The sequence below is a fragment of the Salvelinus alpinus genome, chromosome 26, assembly GCF_045679555.1.
Source record: "Salvelinus alpinus chromosome 26, SLU_Salpinus.1, whole genome shotgun sequence".
NCBI classification, from domain to species: Eukaryota; Metazoa; Chordata; class Actinopteri; order Salmoniformes; family Salmonidae; genus Salvelinus; species Salvelinus alpinus.
Window position 1 is genome coordinate 30,916,666 of NC_092111.1, and position 20,249 is coordinate 30,936,914.

The 20,249-nt window shown below is 42.1% G+C and overlaps 1 protein-coding gene across 2 annotated transcripts in view; it reads right to left on the reverse strand.

The window, feature by feature from the left end:
• Positions 1–3,707: 3,707 nt before the first annotated feature.
• The window catches only part of grinaa (glutamate receptor, ionotropic, N-methyl D-aspartate-associated protein 1a (glutamate binding)), a 28,370-nt gene continuing 11,828 nt past the window's right edge, over positions 3,708–20,249 (reverse strand). The window contains exons 2-8 of one of the 2 annotated variants that reach the window (XM_071368745.1): positions 16,446–16,565; positions 15,513–15,884; positions 14,863–14,975; positions 14,075–14,275; positions 13,626–13,754; positions 9,461–9,604; positions 3,708–6,032 (exon numbers count right to left, since the gene is read on the reverse strand). In XM_071368745.1, coding sequence (XP_071224846.1) covers positions 5,883–6,032; positions 9,461–9,604; positions 13,626–13,754; positions 14,075–14,275; positions 14,863–14,975; positions 15,513–15,861 — 1,086 coding nt within the window. In that variant the 5' untranslated portion in view covers positions 15,862–15,884; positions 16,446–16,565 and the 3' untranslated portion in view covers positions 3,708–5,882. The remainder of the gene's footprint in view (positions 6,033–9,460; positions 9,605–13,625; positions 13,755–14,074; positions 14,276–14,862; positions 14,976–15,512; positions 15,885–16,445; positions 16,566–20,249) is intronic. The other variant, XM_071368744.1, reaches the window with a different exon arrangement.

The following is a 20,249-nucleotide window of genomic DNA, read 5'->3' on the forward strand; positions in this document are numbered from 1 at the left end:
ATAGGTAGAGATATTTTAGATGCCTCCCGGTAGCCAGGAATAGATTGTAAAATTCTTGCACAGATATGTTGTTATTAAATTGTGGTTGGAAAGCCTTAGCAGGGACCTGACGTCCGTCCTGACAGAGAGCTACATACTCTGCATTGAAGTGTTGAAAATTAAATTGAAGTGTTGAAAATTACGGTCCTTGTCCTTGATATTATACCAGCTATGGGGGTATGTATTCTCGCTGAGACCTACTTCCCAGGCCTCTGATAACTCTATAGTCTTTGGAAAATTGGTTGTATAATTCGAACTTTGGTTATTACGATATACTGTATATGTGCAGACGTATTACTGGGGAGAGTCAGGTAGAAGCCGCTGTGTTCCATGATGCACTCCTGTGTACACGCGAATAATGTTGTATTTATCATGCATAAGGGTTTAAGTTAACCCCCGATGCCTCCACCACATCGTGCTCTAATACCCAACTGTTGAATTTTTGGGGACAATTTTTCCAGCGGACCAGCACCCATTTTTGACCCTTTTCTCTCTTTTGATCTAGAATCTCCTCCACATGAAAGACTTTGTCTTTACCCAACTGTACCTTCTGTAATTCCCTCTCATAAAAAGATCCCTCTATAAGCTCCCCGTCATAATCTTTTAACTTGTAGACAGTGGTTATACGCGGTAGACATTCGGTAACGGTGAACACCTGAATGCTGTAACCTTGCTCATATTTTTTGTCGAAAACACCCCTCAACTTGGATATAGTACCAAGTCCCCCACTATGAAAATTACGCCATCAGTCTGCACTTTCTTGGGGGCTCCTCCTTCCTTCAAGATAGTCAAAGGCCCGGGTCACCTCAGCCCCGCTCGTATTTTTTAAGACCCTTACAAATGCTATTTTAGAGAAAATATCTATAACCGTTAGCATGTAGCGATTTCCGTCATTTTTATCTGCAAGGGCCTGCATGTCACATAGATCCGCCTGAAACTGGGACAAGGGATGAGTAGAAAAAACTATTTCTTGGAAATTGTTTTCGTACAGGTTTATGTAGAGTATAAGCATCCTGCTCTGCTAACCACTCATTCACTTGAGCAGTGCTTAACCGGCTACCTGTTTCTTCGGCTATAGCTCTCTGTAAACGCTCCTTACCCCCATAAGACCCAGGGTTAGAGGGGGTATAATAAATGTTTTTCAACATCTGCTCCGCCATCCTTCTTGCCTCTCTGAGGTACAATAACGTTAATGAGCCCCTTTCAAATAACGACAACATTTCAATTTCATTTGGAATTTTTATATTTTTTGCAAACATCAAGTATTACGTATACAGACAATTCAGGATTCGTTGCAGGATACTTGTCCCCGTTTTCTCAACGATCCAAGCATGCAACACCTTGTATATTTGGTTTAGATTTACAGGCTTGTGTCGCTGAATTTTTAAAATACACATCCTCTATATAAGTATATAAACAAATATGATACATGTTACAATGAAACGGTGTTTCACACAAATAAAGTAAAATCTTAGACAAGGTTGTTTCTAGTTCTTCAGAATCATCCACAAGACGGGATACCAGTTGTGTCCATTGTAGACTCTCGCCCGTATGTCGTACATGATTCATGATTTCCTCCATTGTTAGCACACGCTCTACATTAGCCCAGGTATTTATTGTGTGTTGTGCAGAACGATACATTGTTCACTTTATTTTCAATCATTTGATGCATAACATTTTTAAGTTCTCTCAAAATATTTTATTTATTTATTCTCTCTAACATCATATGCATATAGTTACCCATTGCTTTTCATCTAAATAACAAAATATGTATTGTCACTCGGTCTCTTGGGGTTTATTGAGCCAGAAAGTCATCACATCAGCCACCACAGCTTCCCTGTATTTGTTGTCGTCCACCAGGGTGTGTCGGATTTCTTTGAGTTTCTCGTGGATGTAGATCGCCTCCTTCAGTTCATGTAGGAAAGCCTCAGTTACCCCGTAAACTCTGGGAATAGACGGCACAAGACCCATAGACTCCAGGGCTCTGACCAGCGAAGGTATGCAGGACAACAGTCTTTTCACCAGCTCCTCAAAATGGTTGAAGAAGTAGTATCTTGGGGGCTCGTATAGGCACGGATAACGGCGCTGGCTGGGGTGATTGATCTCACAACCGATGCATTGTTCTCATATACTCTCCAATCACCACGTCTAAAAGTGTGGCTACAGAGGCCTTGATGGTGTCCACAAAAATAGTACTGACCACCCCATCAAACACATCCTCAGGCTGTGTACATGTAGGGGGTGTCGGGGGTCTTGCCTGGGGGGAGTAGAATGCTGGGCTGCGAGGCATAGTCCTTAGGGTCTGGCCCCCATGACGTATCGGAGTCCTGGTATGTTGTATGAATATCCATGGTATATGCTGAAATTAAGAACCGGACCCTTCTGAGGATGACCCTTTTTGGGGTTCCTTTGAATCATAATCCTCAGGATTCTAATATATTATGCACTTCCTTAGCCGAACAATGCTCTGCCGCTGTTGGCTCTGTACAAAAACAGTGTCCAACAACTCTAACATTTTCAATTCCATTAGATCCCAACTTTTAAAAGGAATAAGCATGCGCAACCTAAAATCCCCAGTCACGCCACCATCACGAATGTTTTGGTTGCGGGTTTCCTCGTTGCTGATATAGAACTCCACGCATCCACATGGACGTCCATTCTTTCTTTGTATTTTCACCCTGTGAAATATTCTTCCCGAGAAGTCAGGGGTACCTTCCCAACCGTAAACACGCTTTATCCCTTTGTGATAACTCTCAGTTCGGGACACACAACCTTGCGAAAAACCAGCCAGTCTTCAAGCCCGTAGTCCACCCCTAAAGTCTGGTCTGTATTTTCTTCTCCTTCGGCTACGGTATAGTTTCACTCTACAGGCCTGGTAATCAAACTGATACCCCCATTGCTGTCCATTAGACATCATCACTTGATCTTGCAGCGCAGTTGCGGGCGGTATTTGGGTTCTATACACACACTTGGAAACCGCTTTTTTGGCACATCGTATATTGTTGCTTTATACGTGGCCCTTTCTCTATTCAGCCGTGGTCCTGCTTCCGTTGTTACGGTCATCACTGTTTTGCCACTGATCACAAAATCCATGTTTATTTTTAAAATCTTGTTTAGTGTTCTGGGGCCACATGTGTTGTTCTGGGTCTTATTTATAATGGGTCTGCCACCAAATACAATCCCCCCCGGACATTCCTGCTTCATAGATAACAACCCTAAGGGCAATAAAATAGGGGGGTGTGGGGCCATCCTCTTTGAAATGTTCAAACACATCCCCCCCAGTTCAACGAGGTCCCTACACATCAATCATCATGAGAACTTCAAAGGAATAGATGCAATATAGACATAAATTAACACACACTCTAACACCTGACAACAAGAACAGTATGCCCTTATTTTGGGCATAACCACGTGACACCTTCCCGCCAGGATGTCCTGACCGGATGCCCATATTTGAGCATTAACGCGTCATCCGGACATAGGGTCATAAATCAAACGTTTGACGCTCGCCGTCTACTTTATTCTCTCTCCCCTTATATTAAAAGCAGTTTTTTAACGTGTAAGCACTATTATAGCGTTAACATCAATCAGTGGTTCAAACCACACACGATCCAAGACAATTTTTCTGTTGTAACTCTGATGAAAAGCAAAACAGCAGTGTAGAGGAATGCAATTCCAGTTCAATTTTAATGCGAATTTACAGTGCAAACAGAACTACAAAGCCCAAAATTACTCAACACATCAAACCACTAAGGAGTTGTATTATATATATATAAGTTAGATAAAAACACAAGTTAAATCAACATGGTTAAAACAGGGCTGTAGGCAGCACAATAACACTATCATTATATCATTATGATTACTCTTCATTCCACGTGTCTCAAAGAAACAGCTAGTGCACTGCCCAGTGTGCAATCACAGCACATGCAACAATGGGAAAGGGTCGTGCAACAGGAGTCAAAACATAACTGAACTCAGAGATTCAAAGCTTTGATGTGGTTTTCAAAATGGTATTCATATTAGTGGATGGAACTTAAGCGTCTTGTGTTTTGTTTCAATGGAGAACATCTCAATGGCTTGGTCAGCATTGGTAGTAGTGGGGTGTTAAAACTAAGAATGTTCTCTCTAGTGACTAGTGTTAGTGATTCTGTCTGTTTTCAGCCTCTCCTTAATCTACATTTGAGTCTTCAAGTATTTACATTAATCCTTCACGTTTGAGCAGGAAACCTCAGAATATACGTCACTCTGCCTCTCAAAGCCCACCTGATTTCCAATTTAAAGCACTCCTTTTGACCAGAGAACTAAGTAGGAAACAGGGTGCCATTTGGGACGCAAATGTTGAATAATAAACTTCCCTCTCCTGGGAGGACCTCACCATGCATCATTCAGAAGGGCAGAAAATGTAGTGTTGAGTATCCTTCTCATTCACTTTCAACTTCACAGCAGCCTTGCCTTCTACAGCAACTTCAATAAATAGATCATTAATAACTTATGTCCTTCAATCTCCGTGTCCATCTATCTACTACAGCATGTCAGGTTTTTAAAATCACAAGCAACTAGTGATATTTTTGTAACATCTGTATAAAAGTGTTCAGAAATTCCAATACTTCAACATTTCACATTAGTAATAATGGAGAAAAAAAAAATCAACACTATAGTATTTACTATACATAAAGACATGGAAACAAATGAGGAATTAGTAAGAAAAAGGTAAAATACGAGGGGGAAAATAAATCCAAAATAGCCGATGGTACATTCCACACTTTGCTTAGTGTGGGGGGGTGGGGGGAATCAGGGATTCCATAAATATATTCATGTGTATTAGTGTATAAGTCACACATCCATGTTAACAAAACAAACATCAGTCACATTTTATTCAAGTTTTGGTCTTTGTAATGGTTAGCTATGCGTAGTGATGTCATTAGTCATATACTGTACATTGAGTGAGCATATTGTTCTCCCTTCAAGCATCACAGCCACACACTCCCCGGGCATGCCTAGAAAGAGCTGGTTAGGAAAGTAAGTGTCATATACAATTCCCATAGATCTATGTACAGCTACGTAACAAGAAGGCCAGGAGAGGTATCATCCCTCTGGAGGGTTTTTATTCATCTATTCAGCTCATCTCAGCTGTGTTTCAGGTGCCATGCAGAGTTAATTTACATTGGCAGGAAAAGGAGGGAACACCAGAGGGAGAGGATATAGCAGGAAAGGTGTTTCTAGAACGGTTTCTTCCTTATAAAGCACTTGCCGCCATCACAGCACTGCTCTCTCAGATAGCATAACTCTCCCTTCCCTCTCAATCTCTCTACAGCACTTAACCTACAAGGCAAGGCAGAGCATCAAGGAGAGTTCCATAGTGTTTGTTCAGCTAATATTAAGAAGTGCTGTACTAGCTAGCTACCATCTGTGTAAGTAGAAGCAGATTGCCAAGGATGACAGAGCAAGCAGAAGGCATTAAAAACAAAACAAGGAATGTTAAGGTGTAACTTCTGTCACTGTAGTAACATACTTCAAAGGAATTTTACATAAATAAATTTAAAAGTATGCACTTTGCGGCACTCTGACAGGCCTGCTGCTAAAGTAGCAGACTAAACTAAATTACGATTTACACTCAACTGAGTTTAAATCGGCTACTGCTAAAGGTGACAGAACACATTTTCTGTCACCCAATTCGTCTCCTGAAGGGTGTGGGGTGAAGGTGGGGGAGGTGTAACAGAGGAATGAGAGCAGGAACAAATCATACAAAGACAGCGAGGGGAAAGAGCATCATTCATTTTTCCACACTGAGGAGAGGTTCCTGGATGCCTTCCTCTCCCTTTCCCCTAGAGGGAGCCACTCCATCACTCGCGGGAACGGCCTACGATAGCCAGGATGTAGAGGAAAATGTTGATGATGTCGGTGTAGAGGTTGAGAGCGGCAAAGATGTACTCCTCTGGACTCAGAGCCAGCTTCTTGTTGCCCAGGAGGAGCTGGGTGTCCACAGCCAAGAACTACAACACAGAACATGGAGTCAGAAATAATTACTTCGAGGCAATCAGTCACGTAGGAATGAATCGTAACTCTTGCATACAGATCTGAGTATTTTGGTATTTTATTAGGATCCCCATTAGCTGGTGCAAAAGCAGCAGCTACTCTTCCTGGGGTCCACACAAAAAAATACATTTTCTGTATTAAAATACAAGAACAGAAATGGCACATGTAGCCTACATATCAATAGATACACACAAACTCTCTTGGTCAAATAGGGGAGAGTAGGTACATCATCAGGATTTGCAGGTTAGGATTCAGCCCGTTATGCTGATGTTTTTCTAAAGCCCCAAGTTCTTAAAATGTTACCAGTGATGTTCTGCCATACTGCATTAGCCTGAAATCATCATATAGACTATACTGAATAAAATATCAATCATTTAATAATGTTCTCGTCTTTAAATGGTCTTTCTTCATCCCCGCTCTCCTTCGCATCCCACAACCATTGGTATTCATCCCTCTCTTCGGTATATCCCTCTCTTTCATCTGTCCTTCTCCCTCCCTCCCTCCCTCCCTCTCTCCCTCTCTCCCTCTAGTATGTCTTATGTCACCATTTCCATGCTTTCCTCCAGGCATCATTAAAGGTCACTGGGCCCGCTTTTCCACCCCTTCTCTCCATATGTCCTTCCTTATTTTTTTATTTAACCTTTATTTAACTAGGCAAGTCAGTTAAGAACAAATTATTATTTACAATGATGGCCTACCCCAGCCAAACCCAGATGACGCAGGGCCAAATGTGCTCCGCCCTATGGGACTCCCAATCACAGCCGGGTGTGATTCAGCCTGGATTCGAACCAGGGACTGTCGTGACGCCTCTTGCACTTAGATGCAGTGCCTTAGACCGCTGCGCCACTCGGGAGCCTTATTCCTCCATCCTCACCAACACGCTGTCCTCTCCCCCATCCCTCTCTCTCCATCCTCACCAACACTGTCCTCTCCCCCATCCCTCTCTCTCCATCCTCACCAACACGCTGTCCTCTCCCCCATCCCTCTCTCTCCATCCTCACCAACACGCTGTCCTCTCCCCCATCCCTCTCTCTCCATCCTCACCAACACGCTGTCCTCTCCCCACCCCCTCTCTCTCCATCCTCACCAACATGCTACCCTCTCCCCCATCCCTCTCTCTCCATCCTCACCAACACGCTGTCCTCTCCCCATCCCTCTCTCTCCATCCTCACCAACACGCTGTCCTCTCCCCCATCCCCTCTCTCTCCATCCTCACCAACACTGCCCTCTCCCCCATCCCTCTCTCTCCATCCTCACCAACACGCTGTCCTCTCCCCACCCCCCCTCTCTCCATCCTCACCAACACGCTGTCCTCTCCCCCATCCCTCTCTCTCCATCCTCACCAACATGCTGTCCTCTCCCCCATCCCTCTCTCTCCATCCTCACCAACACGCTGTCCTCTCCCCCATCCCTCTCTCTCCATCCTCACCAACATGCTGTCCTCTCCCCCATCCCTCTCTCTCCATCCTCACCAACACTGTCCTCTCCCCCATCCCTCTCTCTCCATCCTCACCAACACGCTGTCCTCTCCCCCATCCCTCTCTCTCCATCCTCACCAACACGCTGTCCTCTCCCCCATCCCTCTCTCTCCATCCTCACCAACATGCTACCCTCTCCCCCATCCCTCTCTCTCCATCCTCACCAACACGCTGTCCTCTCCCCACCCCCTCTCTCTCCATCCTCACCAACATGCTACCCTCTCCCCCATCCCTCTCTCTCCATCCTCACCAACACGCTGTCCTCTCCCCATCCCTCTCTCTCCATCCTCACCAACACGCTGTCCTCTCCCCCATCCCCTCTCTCTCCATCCTCACCAACACTGCCCTCTCCCCCATCCCTCTCTCTCCATCCTCACCAACACGCTGTCCTCTCCCCACCCCCCCTCTCTCCATCCTCACCAACACGCTGTCCTCTCCCCCATCCCTCTCTCTCCATCCTCACCAACATGCTGTCCTCTCCCCCATCCCTCTCTCTCCATCCTCACCAACACGCTGTCCTCTCCCCCATCCCTCTCTCTCCATCCTCACCAACATGCTGTCCTCTCCCCCATCCCTCTCTCTCCATCCTCACCAACACTGTCCTCTCCCCCATCCCCTCTCTCTCCATCCTCACCAACACGCTGTCCTCTCCCCACCCCCTCTCTCTCCATCCTCACCAACACGCTGTCCTCTCCCCACCCCCTCTCTCTCTATCCTCACCAACACGCTGTCCTCTCCCCCATCCCCTCTCTCTCCATCCTCACCAACACGCTGTCCTCTCCCCCATCCCTCTCTCTCCATCCTCACCAACATGCTGTCCTCTCCCCCATCCCTCTCTCTCCATCCTCACCAACATGCTGTCCTCTCCCCCATCCCTCTCTCTCCATCCTCACCAACACTGTCCTCTCCCCATCCCCTCTCTCTCCATCCTCACCAACACGCTGTCCTCTCCCCCATCCTCACCAACACGCTGTCCTCTCCCCACCCCTCTCTCTCCATCCTCACCAACACGCTGTCCTCTCCCCACCCCCTCTCTCTCCATCCTCACCAAAACGCTGTCCTCTCCCCCATCCCTCTCTCTCCATCCTCACCAACACGCTGTCCTCTCCCCACCCCCTCTCTCTCCATCCTCACCAACATGCTACCCTCTCCCCCATCCCCACCAACACGCTGTCCTCTCCCCACCCCCTCTCTCTCCATCCTCACCAACACGCTGTCCTCTCCCCACCCCCTCTCTCTCCATCCTCACCAACACTGTCCTCTCCCCATCCCCTCTCCATCCTCACCAACACACAGTCCTCTTCCCATCCCTTTTCTTCCCTCAGAATCCCTTTATACTGCCTTGGTTTAAGGTGAATGAGAGTTTTGGTGAGTCTGACTGGCTCCCATCACTGACTGATGGCATCACTAAGGTCATTTTCTTCCCTTTTCGAGTTTCCAGAATGTAGCACCGTTTTTTAAATTCTTGCTTCGTTCCCACTTTTCCACTCTGCAGATGAAATGATCTCAGTTTGACTGGGCCCAGGCAGTGGTGGAAAACAGCAGCCTGATAACCCGGTCACATGTCCAGACAATTGGACTCAGTCAGTTCCTGTCCCGCTGAGCTTTTATGCTGTTAGAGCTCAATGTGTATAGCCCTGCCTCAACCTTCTCATTTTGCAACCATCCCATTGACCATACAAGAAAAATGACAGATGTACTTGATAAACAATAGAGACACCCTATAATAAAGCTTTCTCTTCCTGGGATTAAACTATGCGACGTCTCATTAATATACTTATGCAGGTGACACAGTGGTGGTGGATGAGTTGACTGCCCCCCCCCTTACAAAGCTGTTTGAGCAATTTGAATGAAAACTGCTATTCATATGCAGCCCATTATTGATGCAGTCAAGTGACTCTACTTACACAGGTAAAGAGCAGGGCTCCCAGGGAGGCGTAGACGATGTGGAGGATCCTGTGGCGGATGAAGATGCAGAGGATGGAGAAGAGCAGCAGGACGATCAGACACACGAACAGAACGCCCCGGCAAGAAGTGAAGTCATACTTGCTCTGGATTGGGGTAGCAAACAAGGAAATTAGGGATTGTCAAGGATTGTTATTGAGTTGAGGTTAAAGCCTCCGCAAGTTCCTCAATTCTCACAGGTTCAGAACATAGTTCCTCAATTGTCAAGGCTATGGGCTAGCATGTGTTAGTTATAGCACGCGATAATACATGATAGTAATAGTACGTGATAGTAATAGCACGCGATATTTACAGTACGCGATAGTAAGTGATATTTTCAGTACGCGACAGTACGCAATATTTACAGTACGTGATATTACAGTACGTGATATTTACAGTACGCGACAGTAGGCGATATTTACAGTACGTGATATTGAAAGTACGTGACAGTAGGCGACAGTACGCAATATTTACAGTACGTGATATTGACAGTACGCGATATTTACAGTACGCGACAGTAAGTGATATTTTCAGTACGCGACAGTAGGCGATCTTTACAGTACGTGATATTTACGTGATAGTGACAGTACGTGATCTTTACAGTACGTGATATTTACGTGATAGTGACAGTACGTGATATTTACAGTACGTGATATTTACAGTGCGTGATATTTACAGTGTGTGATATTACGCTATATTTACAGTACGTAATAGTAAGCGATATTTATAGTACGTGATAGTAATAGTATGTGACAGTAATAGTATGCGATATTTATAGTATGTGATAGTAATAGTACGCAATATTTATAGTAGGTGATAGTAATAGTAAGTGATATTTATAGTACATGATAGTGAGAGTACGTGATAGTGACAGTACGTGATATTTACAGTATGTGATATTACGTGATATTTACAGTACGTGATAGTAATAGTAAGTGATAGTAATAGTATTGATAGTAAGTGATAGAGATAATAGTAGGCGATAGTAATAGTAGGCGATAGTAAGCGATGGTAATAGTAGGCGATAGTAAGCGATAGTAATAGTAGGCGATAGTAAACGATAGTAATAGGTGATAGTTAGTAGGTGATAGTAAGTGATATTAATAGTAGGTGATAGTTATAGTATGTGATAGTTATAGTATGTGATAGTAATAATATGCTATATTTATAGTAGGTGATATTTATAGTAGGTGATATTTATAGTCGGTGATAGTAATAATATGCAATATTTATAGTACGTGATAGGTATAGTACGTGATAGTTATAGTAAGTGATAGGGGATAGTTATAGTAAGTGATAGTTATATGGGATAGTTATAGTAAGTGATAGTTATAGGGGATAGTTATAGTAAGTGATAGTAATAGAAGGTGATAGTATGTGATAGTTATAGTACGTGATAGGTATAGTATGTGATAGGTATAGTATGTGATAGGTATAGTATGTGATAGGTATAGTACGTGATAGGTATAGTACGTGATAGGTATAGTACGTGATAGGTATAGTAGGTGATAGGTGATATTTATAGTAGGTGATAGTCATAGTAGGTGATAGTATGCAATAGTAAGTGATAGTTATAGTATGTGATAGTAATTATACGCACTATTTATAATAGGTGATAGTTATAGTATGTGATTATTATAGTAGGTGATAGTAATAATATGCTATATTTATAGTAGGTGATAGTTATAGTAAGTGATAGTTATAGTAAGTGATAGTTATAGTAAGTGATAGTAAGTGATAGTAATAGTAGGTGATAGTAATAGTAGGTGATAGTAATAGTAGGTGATAGTAATAGTAGGTGATAGTAATAATACGCAATATTTATAGTTGGTGATACTTATAGTAGGTGATAGTAAGTGATAGTAATAGTAGGTGATATATATAGTATGTGATAGTAATAATACGCAATATTTATAGTACGTGATAGGTATAGTATGTGATAGGTATAGTACGTGATAGGTATAGTACGTGATAGTTATAGTAAGTGATAGGTGATATTTATAGTAGGTGATAGTAATAGTAGGTGATAGTCATAGTAGGTGATAGTATGCAATAGTAAGTGATAGTTATAGTATGTGATAGTAATTATACGCACTATTTATAACAGGTGATAGTTATAGTATGTGATTATTATAGTAGGTGATAGTAATAATATGCTATATTTATAGTAGGTGATAGTTATAGTAAGTGATAGTTATAGTAAGTGATAGTAATAGCAGGTGATAGTAATAGCAGGTGATAGTAATAGCAGGTGATAGTAATAGCAGGTGATAGTTATAGCAGGTGATAGTTATAGCAGGTGATAGTTATAGCAGGTGATAGTTATAGCAGGTGATAGTTATAGCAGGTGATATTTATAGTAGGTGATAGTAATAATACGCATATTTATAGTTGGTGATAGTAATAATACGCAATATTTATAGTTGGTGATATTTATAGTTGGTGATAGTAATAGTAGGTGATAGTAATAGTAGGTGATAGTAATAGTAGGTGATATATATAGTATGTGATAGTAATAATACGCAATATTTATAGTAGGTGATATTTATAGTAGGTGATAGTAATAGTAGGTGACAGTAATAGTAGGTGATAGTAGGTGACAGTAATAGTAGGTGATAGATATAGTAGGTGATAGATATAGTACGCAATATTTATAGTAGGTGATATTTATAGTAGGTGACAGTAATAGTAGGTGACAGTAATAGTAGGTGACAGTAATAGTAGGTGATAGATATAGTAGGTGATAGATATAGTAGGTGATAGTAATAATACGCAATATTTTTAGTAGGTGATATTTATAGTAGGTGATAGTTATAGTAGGTGACAGTAATAGTAGGTGACAGTAATAGTAGGTGATAGTAATAGTAGGTGACAGTAATAGTAGGTGACAGTAATAGTAGGTGACAGTAGGTGACAGTAATAGTAGGTGATAGATATAGTAGGTGATAGTAATAATACGCAATATTTATAGTAGGTGATATTTATAGTAGGTGACAGTAATAGTAGGTGACAGTAATAGTAGGTGACAGTAATAGTAGGTGATAGTAATAGTAGGTGACAGTAATAGTAGGTGACAGTAATAGTAGGTGACAGTAGGTGACAGTAATAGTAGGTGATAGATATAGTAGGTGATAGTAATAATACGCAATATTTATAGTAGGTGATATTTATAGTAGGTGACAGTAATAGTAGGTGATAGTAGGTGACAGTAATAGTAGGTGATAGTAATAGTAGGTGATAGATATAGTAGGTGATAGTAATAATACGCAATATTTATAGTAGGTGATATTTATAGTAGGTGACAGTAATAGTAGGTGACAGTAATAGTAGGTGACAGTAATAGTAGGTGACAGTAATAGTAGGTGATAGATATAGTAGGTGATAGTAATAATACGCAATATTTTTAGTAGGTGATATTTATAGTAGGTGATATTTATAGTACGTGATATTACATGATATTTATAGTACGTGATAGTTTTAGTAGGTGATATTACATGATATTTATAGTAGGTGATAGTTTTAGTAGGTGATATTACATGATATTTATAGTAGGTGATAGTTTTAGTAGGTGATATTACATGATATTTATAGTAGGTGATAGTTATAGTAGGTGATATTACATGATATTTATAGTAGGTGATAGTTTTAGTAGGTGATATTACATGATATTTATAGTAGGTGATAGTTTTAGTAGGTGATATTACATGATATTTATAGTAGTGGATAGTTTTAGTAGGTGATATTACATGATATTTATAGTAGGTGATAGTTTTAGTAGGTGATATTACATGATATTTATAGTAGGTGATAGTTATAGTAGGTGACAGTTATAGTAGGTGACAGTTATAGTAGGTGATAGTAATAGTACGTGATAGTATGTAATAGTACATGATATTTATAGTACGCGATAGTAATAGTACGCGATTTTTAGAGTGAAACTGAAACAAAAGGCCATGGAGGCAGAAAAAGACCACATAGTATCATGGTTCACAACAAAGGAAGTGTGAGTGAGTGGTACTGACAGCAAGATGGGAGTAAGGACAGAGAGTGTGTGTTCATGCCTGTGTGTGTGTGTGTGTGTGTGTGTGTGTGTGTGTGTGTGTGTGTGTGTGTGTGTGTACTACTGACCTGTAGTGAGAAGAGGACCACGGTGAAGCAGACCACAGCGGTAATGCCTACGGCCATGATGACCGTCTCTGTGTCATAGAAGCTGGCGATCATCCCCACCATGTAGGAAAGACTCAGGGTCAGGATGGACTGAGGACACACACAGACAACGTCAGGATTACAACCACAACACATCCCTCTCACAGAGTCTAATACAACTAATATGTAGACAGTCAGGTCATCACTCAAATCTGTGTTTCATCTCATAGTTGATATGAATCCCAAACTGCACCCTATTCCCTACATAATGCACTACTAAAAGGCACCCTATTCCCTACATAGTGCAATACTTCAAAAGTAGTGCACCATCTACGGAATGGGGTGATACTTGGGATGCAGTCAGAGTAAGGCCATACCAATGCCACCAGGTTCCAGGGGTGTTTAGTATAATGAATAGGGTAGGGCCTTACCAATGCCACCAGGTTCCAGGGGTGTTTGCGGCGGAACTCTCCACAGCAGCTGAGGGTGATGAGAGACACGAAGAAGATGGCGTAGGACACGTAGTACGTCCAGGGGTTACGACGCACAAACAACTTGGCGTCGTCCACAAAGGTGAAGACGGCCACGAAGGAGAAGGTGACCATCAGCTGAACGGTCAGCACCAGGAACACCTGGGAGGGGGAGAAGGTTGGATAGACAGATGTTATAGGACTGTTTCAACAAAGCTTTCGAATAACTATGATAAAAGGTCAGTCAACACATAACATTGGCTTTGGAAATAAAATCCTAAAACTTTTCTAGCTAACGGTAACCAACCCAAAATGTGCGCAGCCGCGACACTCAAACGAGGCTGCAATGAAAACTAACGGGACTGTAGCGACTGTGTCGGCATCAAAATCTAGGGTGTGAACTACGTTTCTATTCAAGTGTCGATTGACATGGGACAGGGTAAGGGGGATACCTAGTCATTTTTTGCGTCATCACAGCAAGCCATCATGACTCTCAACAGCCGCTGCCCTTCAAAACGCTTTCAAATTCGACACAAACCTAGGTATGTAATGACACATTATAGAAACTCTTTATAGTGTTTTATTTACATTTTAAAGGTGATAAGGTAATAAGTTGGCCAGATCGTGTGAAAAAAGCAGTTTCCCCACACGACATCTCTCCTTTTCACTATTCACTATCCCAGTCCCATTATACTATAGGTTAACCTTCTATTCTGTTCTCATTCATGCAGTCTCCTCTCCTTCCTCACCTTTCTAATGAAGGCCTGTCGAATGCTCTTGTCCTCAAAGCCAGAGTTGGTGAACTCCTCATTGTCGTAGTAAGATGGTGGCACATCACCATGGTAACCATCACCCATGGAAGCTGAAAACCCCCGACAACAACAATAACAAAATATTGGCAATCAAATGCTTGTCAATTGTTAGACCACCACATGGGTCGTTACTAACATAGGTCATTGAGTGAGTTCTATATTGATAGTTATTGATCTGTCAATCAGTTAGTCAGATGGTTAATGAAGGACAGTGAAATAAAGACGCACAGGCAGCAGTTTCCAGGGGTAATTATACGTCCATCTAAGAGGAAAACCAAACCGCGACCAAAATAGAAAGAATTTCCAAACGTGCCTTTTAAAACGGAAAACTGACATAGCTTTATGGCACATAAGCAGGAGTGAAGACTTTCGTAACGGCATTCATTTAACTGTAGCCGAATAATTATGGAATAATGATGTGGAACACATGGGTAGTTAAGGTTCCAAAACTGCAGTATAGCCTGAGAGTTACCTACAGTGTGTTACAGTGTAGGAAAGAAGACTCCACTCTCCTAAACAATGACCAACAAAAAGCAGTCTCTGAAAACACATTCTGTACTAGTAGATGTCAACTTCCTTCCACTCACCGTTGGGGTCACCAGGGCACCCTGGCTGTGCAGGTTGCTGGTAGGGCCCCGCGGGGTACGGGGCCTGGGGATAAGGCATCTGAGGGTACGGTCCCTGTCCAAATCCAGGGCCTCCCTGGGGGAACCCGGGCTGACCATAGGGTGCAGGTTGATCGTAGGGTGCAGGCTGGCCGTAGGGTGCAGGCTGGCCGTAGGGTGCAGGCTGGCCGGGGTATGGAGCTTGCACTGAGGCCTGGGTGTAGTTGGGAGGGGGTATCCCAAACCCGGGCTGGGGCGGTCCGTAGACGTTGTTGTGGAGGGGGTTGTTCTCCCCCATCAACCCGGGGTAGATGTTCTTGTCCTGAGACATGGTCTGTTTTGCTCACTGTTGGCCTGAGGAACAAGGAAACAAAGCAAAAACATGAGTTAAACCTGTATGGCATTTACATGCACATACCACTGTGTTGGGTGAGAGTTTGCATTTGAGATAACATGACTAGCTGGAGTTCTGGAAAGTGAGGCAGTGGAAGGGAAATTGTGAAACATAGTGAACTTAGACTATGATGATGTTCGACATCTTCTCTAATTTGTCATACCGGTTAGCCTAGTTGTCAGCATTAAGTTTATAAAAGACATCTTAGGCCAATAACATGAGGAAGTGATTTTCTTCTCCTTGCTTGTTTTACTCCCTCCCTCTAACAGGAGGCAACGGGGAAAGTAATGAAAGTCTTAGCACAGTTTTGGCCACACTGCTAAAGATACAAGCACTGCATCTGTCCGATTACAAAAAAGGTGATGAGAATGAGGAAGCAGGCTGGCAAAAGGCCAAGGCAGCAGCCAAGTGGGTCTTCCTGAAACCCCCAGAAAGTTCACACAAAATTGACGGTATGTTACATGTAAAATGTTTTAATTAAGAATCGGGCAATGTTTATATGACCCCCTTTCAAACAGTACCATTTTTATCACTTTCTTGCCGGTTTACGCCTTTTATACATCCCGTTGCGCAGCCGGCACCGGTGACGGGTGGGAACAGTGGTGTGCTGATGTGGGTGGGCGTGTGCCGATGTGGGTATTCTATTCAAAAGAATAGAATAGCATATTTTAAGTTTAATTATGTCACTGGTTTGTGCAGCCTAGGCCATGGCTGCGCCATTCAAATGAAATCAATATAGTTCATTAAAACAGACAAGACACAATTACATTCCCCTGCCCAACACACATATTTTATAGTTAAAATATAATAAAATATTTTCCCCAAACAACTTGAGTGTCGCAGGAACAAACTTTCTTTCAACAGAAAAAGTGATATCTTTCCGATCGTGTATAGGAATCAAATGTCTGACCCTCTGTAGGATCCAAATAGGTCAGATCAGCTTTGCAATAAATTACTTCAACCAGACCCCTCTCACCCACAGAGGGGGAAGGAGGGAACTGGTGGGGGTTAACACCTCACGCCCTGTTGTAAATCAAGGACAGAACATTCAGGTTTCCCTCTCCAATGTTCATCAGAGGAATGTGCCTTTGTTTCAGACTTTTCCCGACGAAACTCTAACACAATCTAAAGCGAATACTGGAACAATATTTCTAACATAGAACATGGGGAATGGTCTGAGGCGATCTAAAGAACACTAACGTAATTTTGGTTGTTATTTTGATGTTATTAAAAATGTTATAAAGTAAATACTGTAAATTGGAAAGTACACCCACTACATGTACGACATCCGCGTTGTGCATGAAATATGAACAATGGTGAAAGTGTTTTTGTTAAGAAAGGGACATGATTTTAGGAGCCATAAGAGATAATTGTTTACATAAACTTTGCACAGTGACAAGTCACGCCCTTGAGTGAGGTCAGGGAGTGTGTCAGCCTGACGGAACCGCCCTTTCTAACAAACTGTATAAAATGATTGGTTAATAATTACGTCTCTCTGGTCTGATATGTTAGAGCTGCAGCTCACGTTTAAAGTGGTTTGAACTCTGAAGCTCTACACGAGGTAGAGATGATAAAGTAGCCTCCCGGACAATCACGGGTACGGCTGATTAACTATCCTAAGTATCTAGAAAAGCAAATTGAAGAGGGACCACTCTACTACTCTGCTCAAACCACCATAGTACGCTACTCTCATCACCCCACTGGGAACCATCGACACGGCTGGCTAGCCTATCTTCCATAGCGAATGAAAGGAGAATAAAAAAACATTCAGTTCTGTTCAGGACTACAACGACGAGTCACCGGATACCGGATGACTGCAGAGGAAAACAACAGAGAAAACCCTTTTGGACAATCAGAGCTTTAAAAGCGTGATGCGAAAAGGCTCCAAACCCCCTTTTCAAGATGGTACGGTTCCGAGAAGAGCCACGGCGAACCGAGGAATTTCACGTAAAAACGTTCATGATTTCTTACTCCAAGCGGGCGGCGGTTCGTGTGTAAAGTTAGGAGTGCTATAAGTGAGAGTTGTTTCTAAAATGTACCAATGTTAAGTGTCTCTGTCCCTCTTTCACCCTCTCCATGTCTTTTGTAACAAGCAGCCATATTGTTGTTAGTCCGCTAGGGACCTGTTTTTAATGTATTAATTTCTTTGGGGTAGGGGGCAGTATTTTCACGTCCAGATGAAAAGCGTGCCCAGAGTAAACTGCCTGCTACTCAGGCAGAGATGCTAGGATATGCATATTATTAGTATATTTGGATAGAAAACACTCTGGAGTTTCTAAAACTGTTTGAATGATGTCTGTGAGTATAACAGAACTCATATGGCAGGCTAAAACCTGAGAAATAATCCAACCAGGAAGTGGGAAATCTGAGGTTTTAGTTTTTCAACTCTTTGCTTATCCAAGATACAGTGGGAATGGGGTCATGTTGCACTTCCTAAGGCTTCCACTAGATGTCACAAGTTTCTAAAGACTGTTATGATGCTTCTACTGTGAAGTGGGAGCGAATGAGAGGGGATTGAGTAAAGTCTGCCATGAGCTGACCATGCGCTGACCATGCGTGTTCATGTGAGAGTTAGCTTGAGTTCCATCGCATTTCTGAAGACAAAGGAATTCTCCGGTTGGAACATTATTGAAGATTTATGTTAAAATCCTAAAGATTGATTCTATACTTTGTTTGACATGTTTCTACGGACTGTAATATGACTTGTTGTCTGAACTTTTGCCTGGACCTGCCCTCTCGTCGTGAGTTTAGATTGTGTACTGAACGCGTGAACAACAAGGAGGAATTTGGACATAAATGATGGACATTATCGAACAAAACAAACATTTATTGTGGAACTGGGATTCCTGGGAGTGAATTCTGATGAAGATCATCAAAAGGTAAGTGAATATTTATAATGCTATTTCTGACTTCTGTCGACTCCAACATTGCGGATATCTCTTTGGGTTGATTTGTCGTCTGAGGGCCGTACTCAGATTATTGCATGGTTTGCTTTTTACGTAAAGTTTTTTTTTAAAAATCTGACACAGCGGTTGCATTAACCTCTCTTGGGTACGTGAGACGTTAGCATCCCACCTCTTCAACAGCCAGTGAAACTGCTGGGCGCCAAATTCAAATACAGAAATACTCATTATGAAAAATGCAGAAAACAAAACATATTTTACATAGGTTTAAAGATTAACTTCTTGTGAATCCAACCACATTGTCAGATTTTAGAGAACATAGCCCAGCAGACAAATCATTACAAACAGTAACCAGCCAAGTAGAACAGTTACACAAGTCAGAAATAGAGATAAAATGAATCCCTTACCTTTGATGATCTTCATATAGTTGCACTCAGCAGACATTCATTTACTCAATAAATGTTCCTTTTGTTCGATAAAGTCTCTTTATATCCAAAAACCTCAGTTTTGTTTGCGCGTTTTCTTCAGTAATCCACAGGCTCAAACGCAGTCAAAACAGGCAGGCAAAAAAATCCAAATTGTATCCGTAAAGTTCATAGAAACATGTCAAACGATGTTTATATTCAATCCTCAGGTTGTTTTAAGCCTAAATAATCGCTAATATTTCAACCGGACAATAACGTCGTCAATATAAAAGGTCAACAAGAAAGGCACTCTCTCGGTCTCGCGCATGAAAAAGCTCCGTGACACTTTAGGGTCCACTCATTTCAGACGGCTCTTACTTCCTCATTTTTCAGAATACAAGCCTGAAACAATTTCTAAAGACTGTTGACATCTAGTGGAAGACATAGAACCTGCAATTTGAGTCCTAAGTCAATGGATACTGTAATGGCATTGAATAGAAAACTACAAACCCCCCCAAAAAACGACTTCCTGAATGGATTTTTCTCAGGTTTTCGCCTGCCAAATCAGTTCTGTTATACTTACAGACACTATTTGAACAGTTTTGGAAACGTTAGAGTGTTTTCTATCCAAATATACCAGTTATATGCATATCATATCTTCTGGGCCCGAGAAGCAGGCAGTTTAATTTGGGCATGCATTTCATCCAAAATTCCAAATGCTGCCCCCTACCCTAGAGAAGTTAAGGAGAAGTGGATCTAAAATGCCATGTATAACACTTGTATTTATCAACATTTATGATGACTATTTCTGTAAATTGATGTGGCTCTCTGCAAAATCACCGGATGTTTTGGAACTACTGAACATAACGTGCCAATGTAAACCGAGATTTTGGGATATAAATATGAATTTTACCGAACAAAACATACATGTATTGTGTAACATGAAGTCTTATGAGTGTCATCTGATGAAGATCATCAAAGGTTAGTGATTAATTGAATCTATATTTCTGCTTTTTGT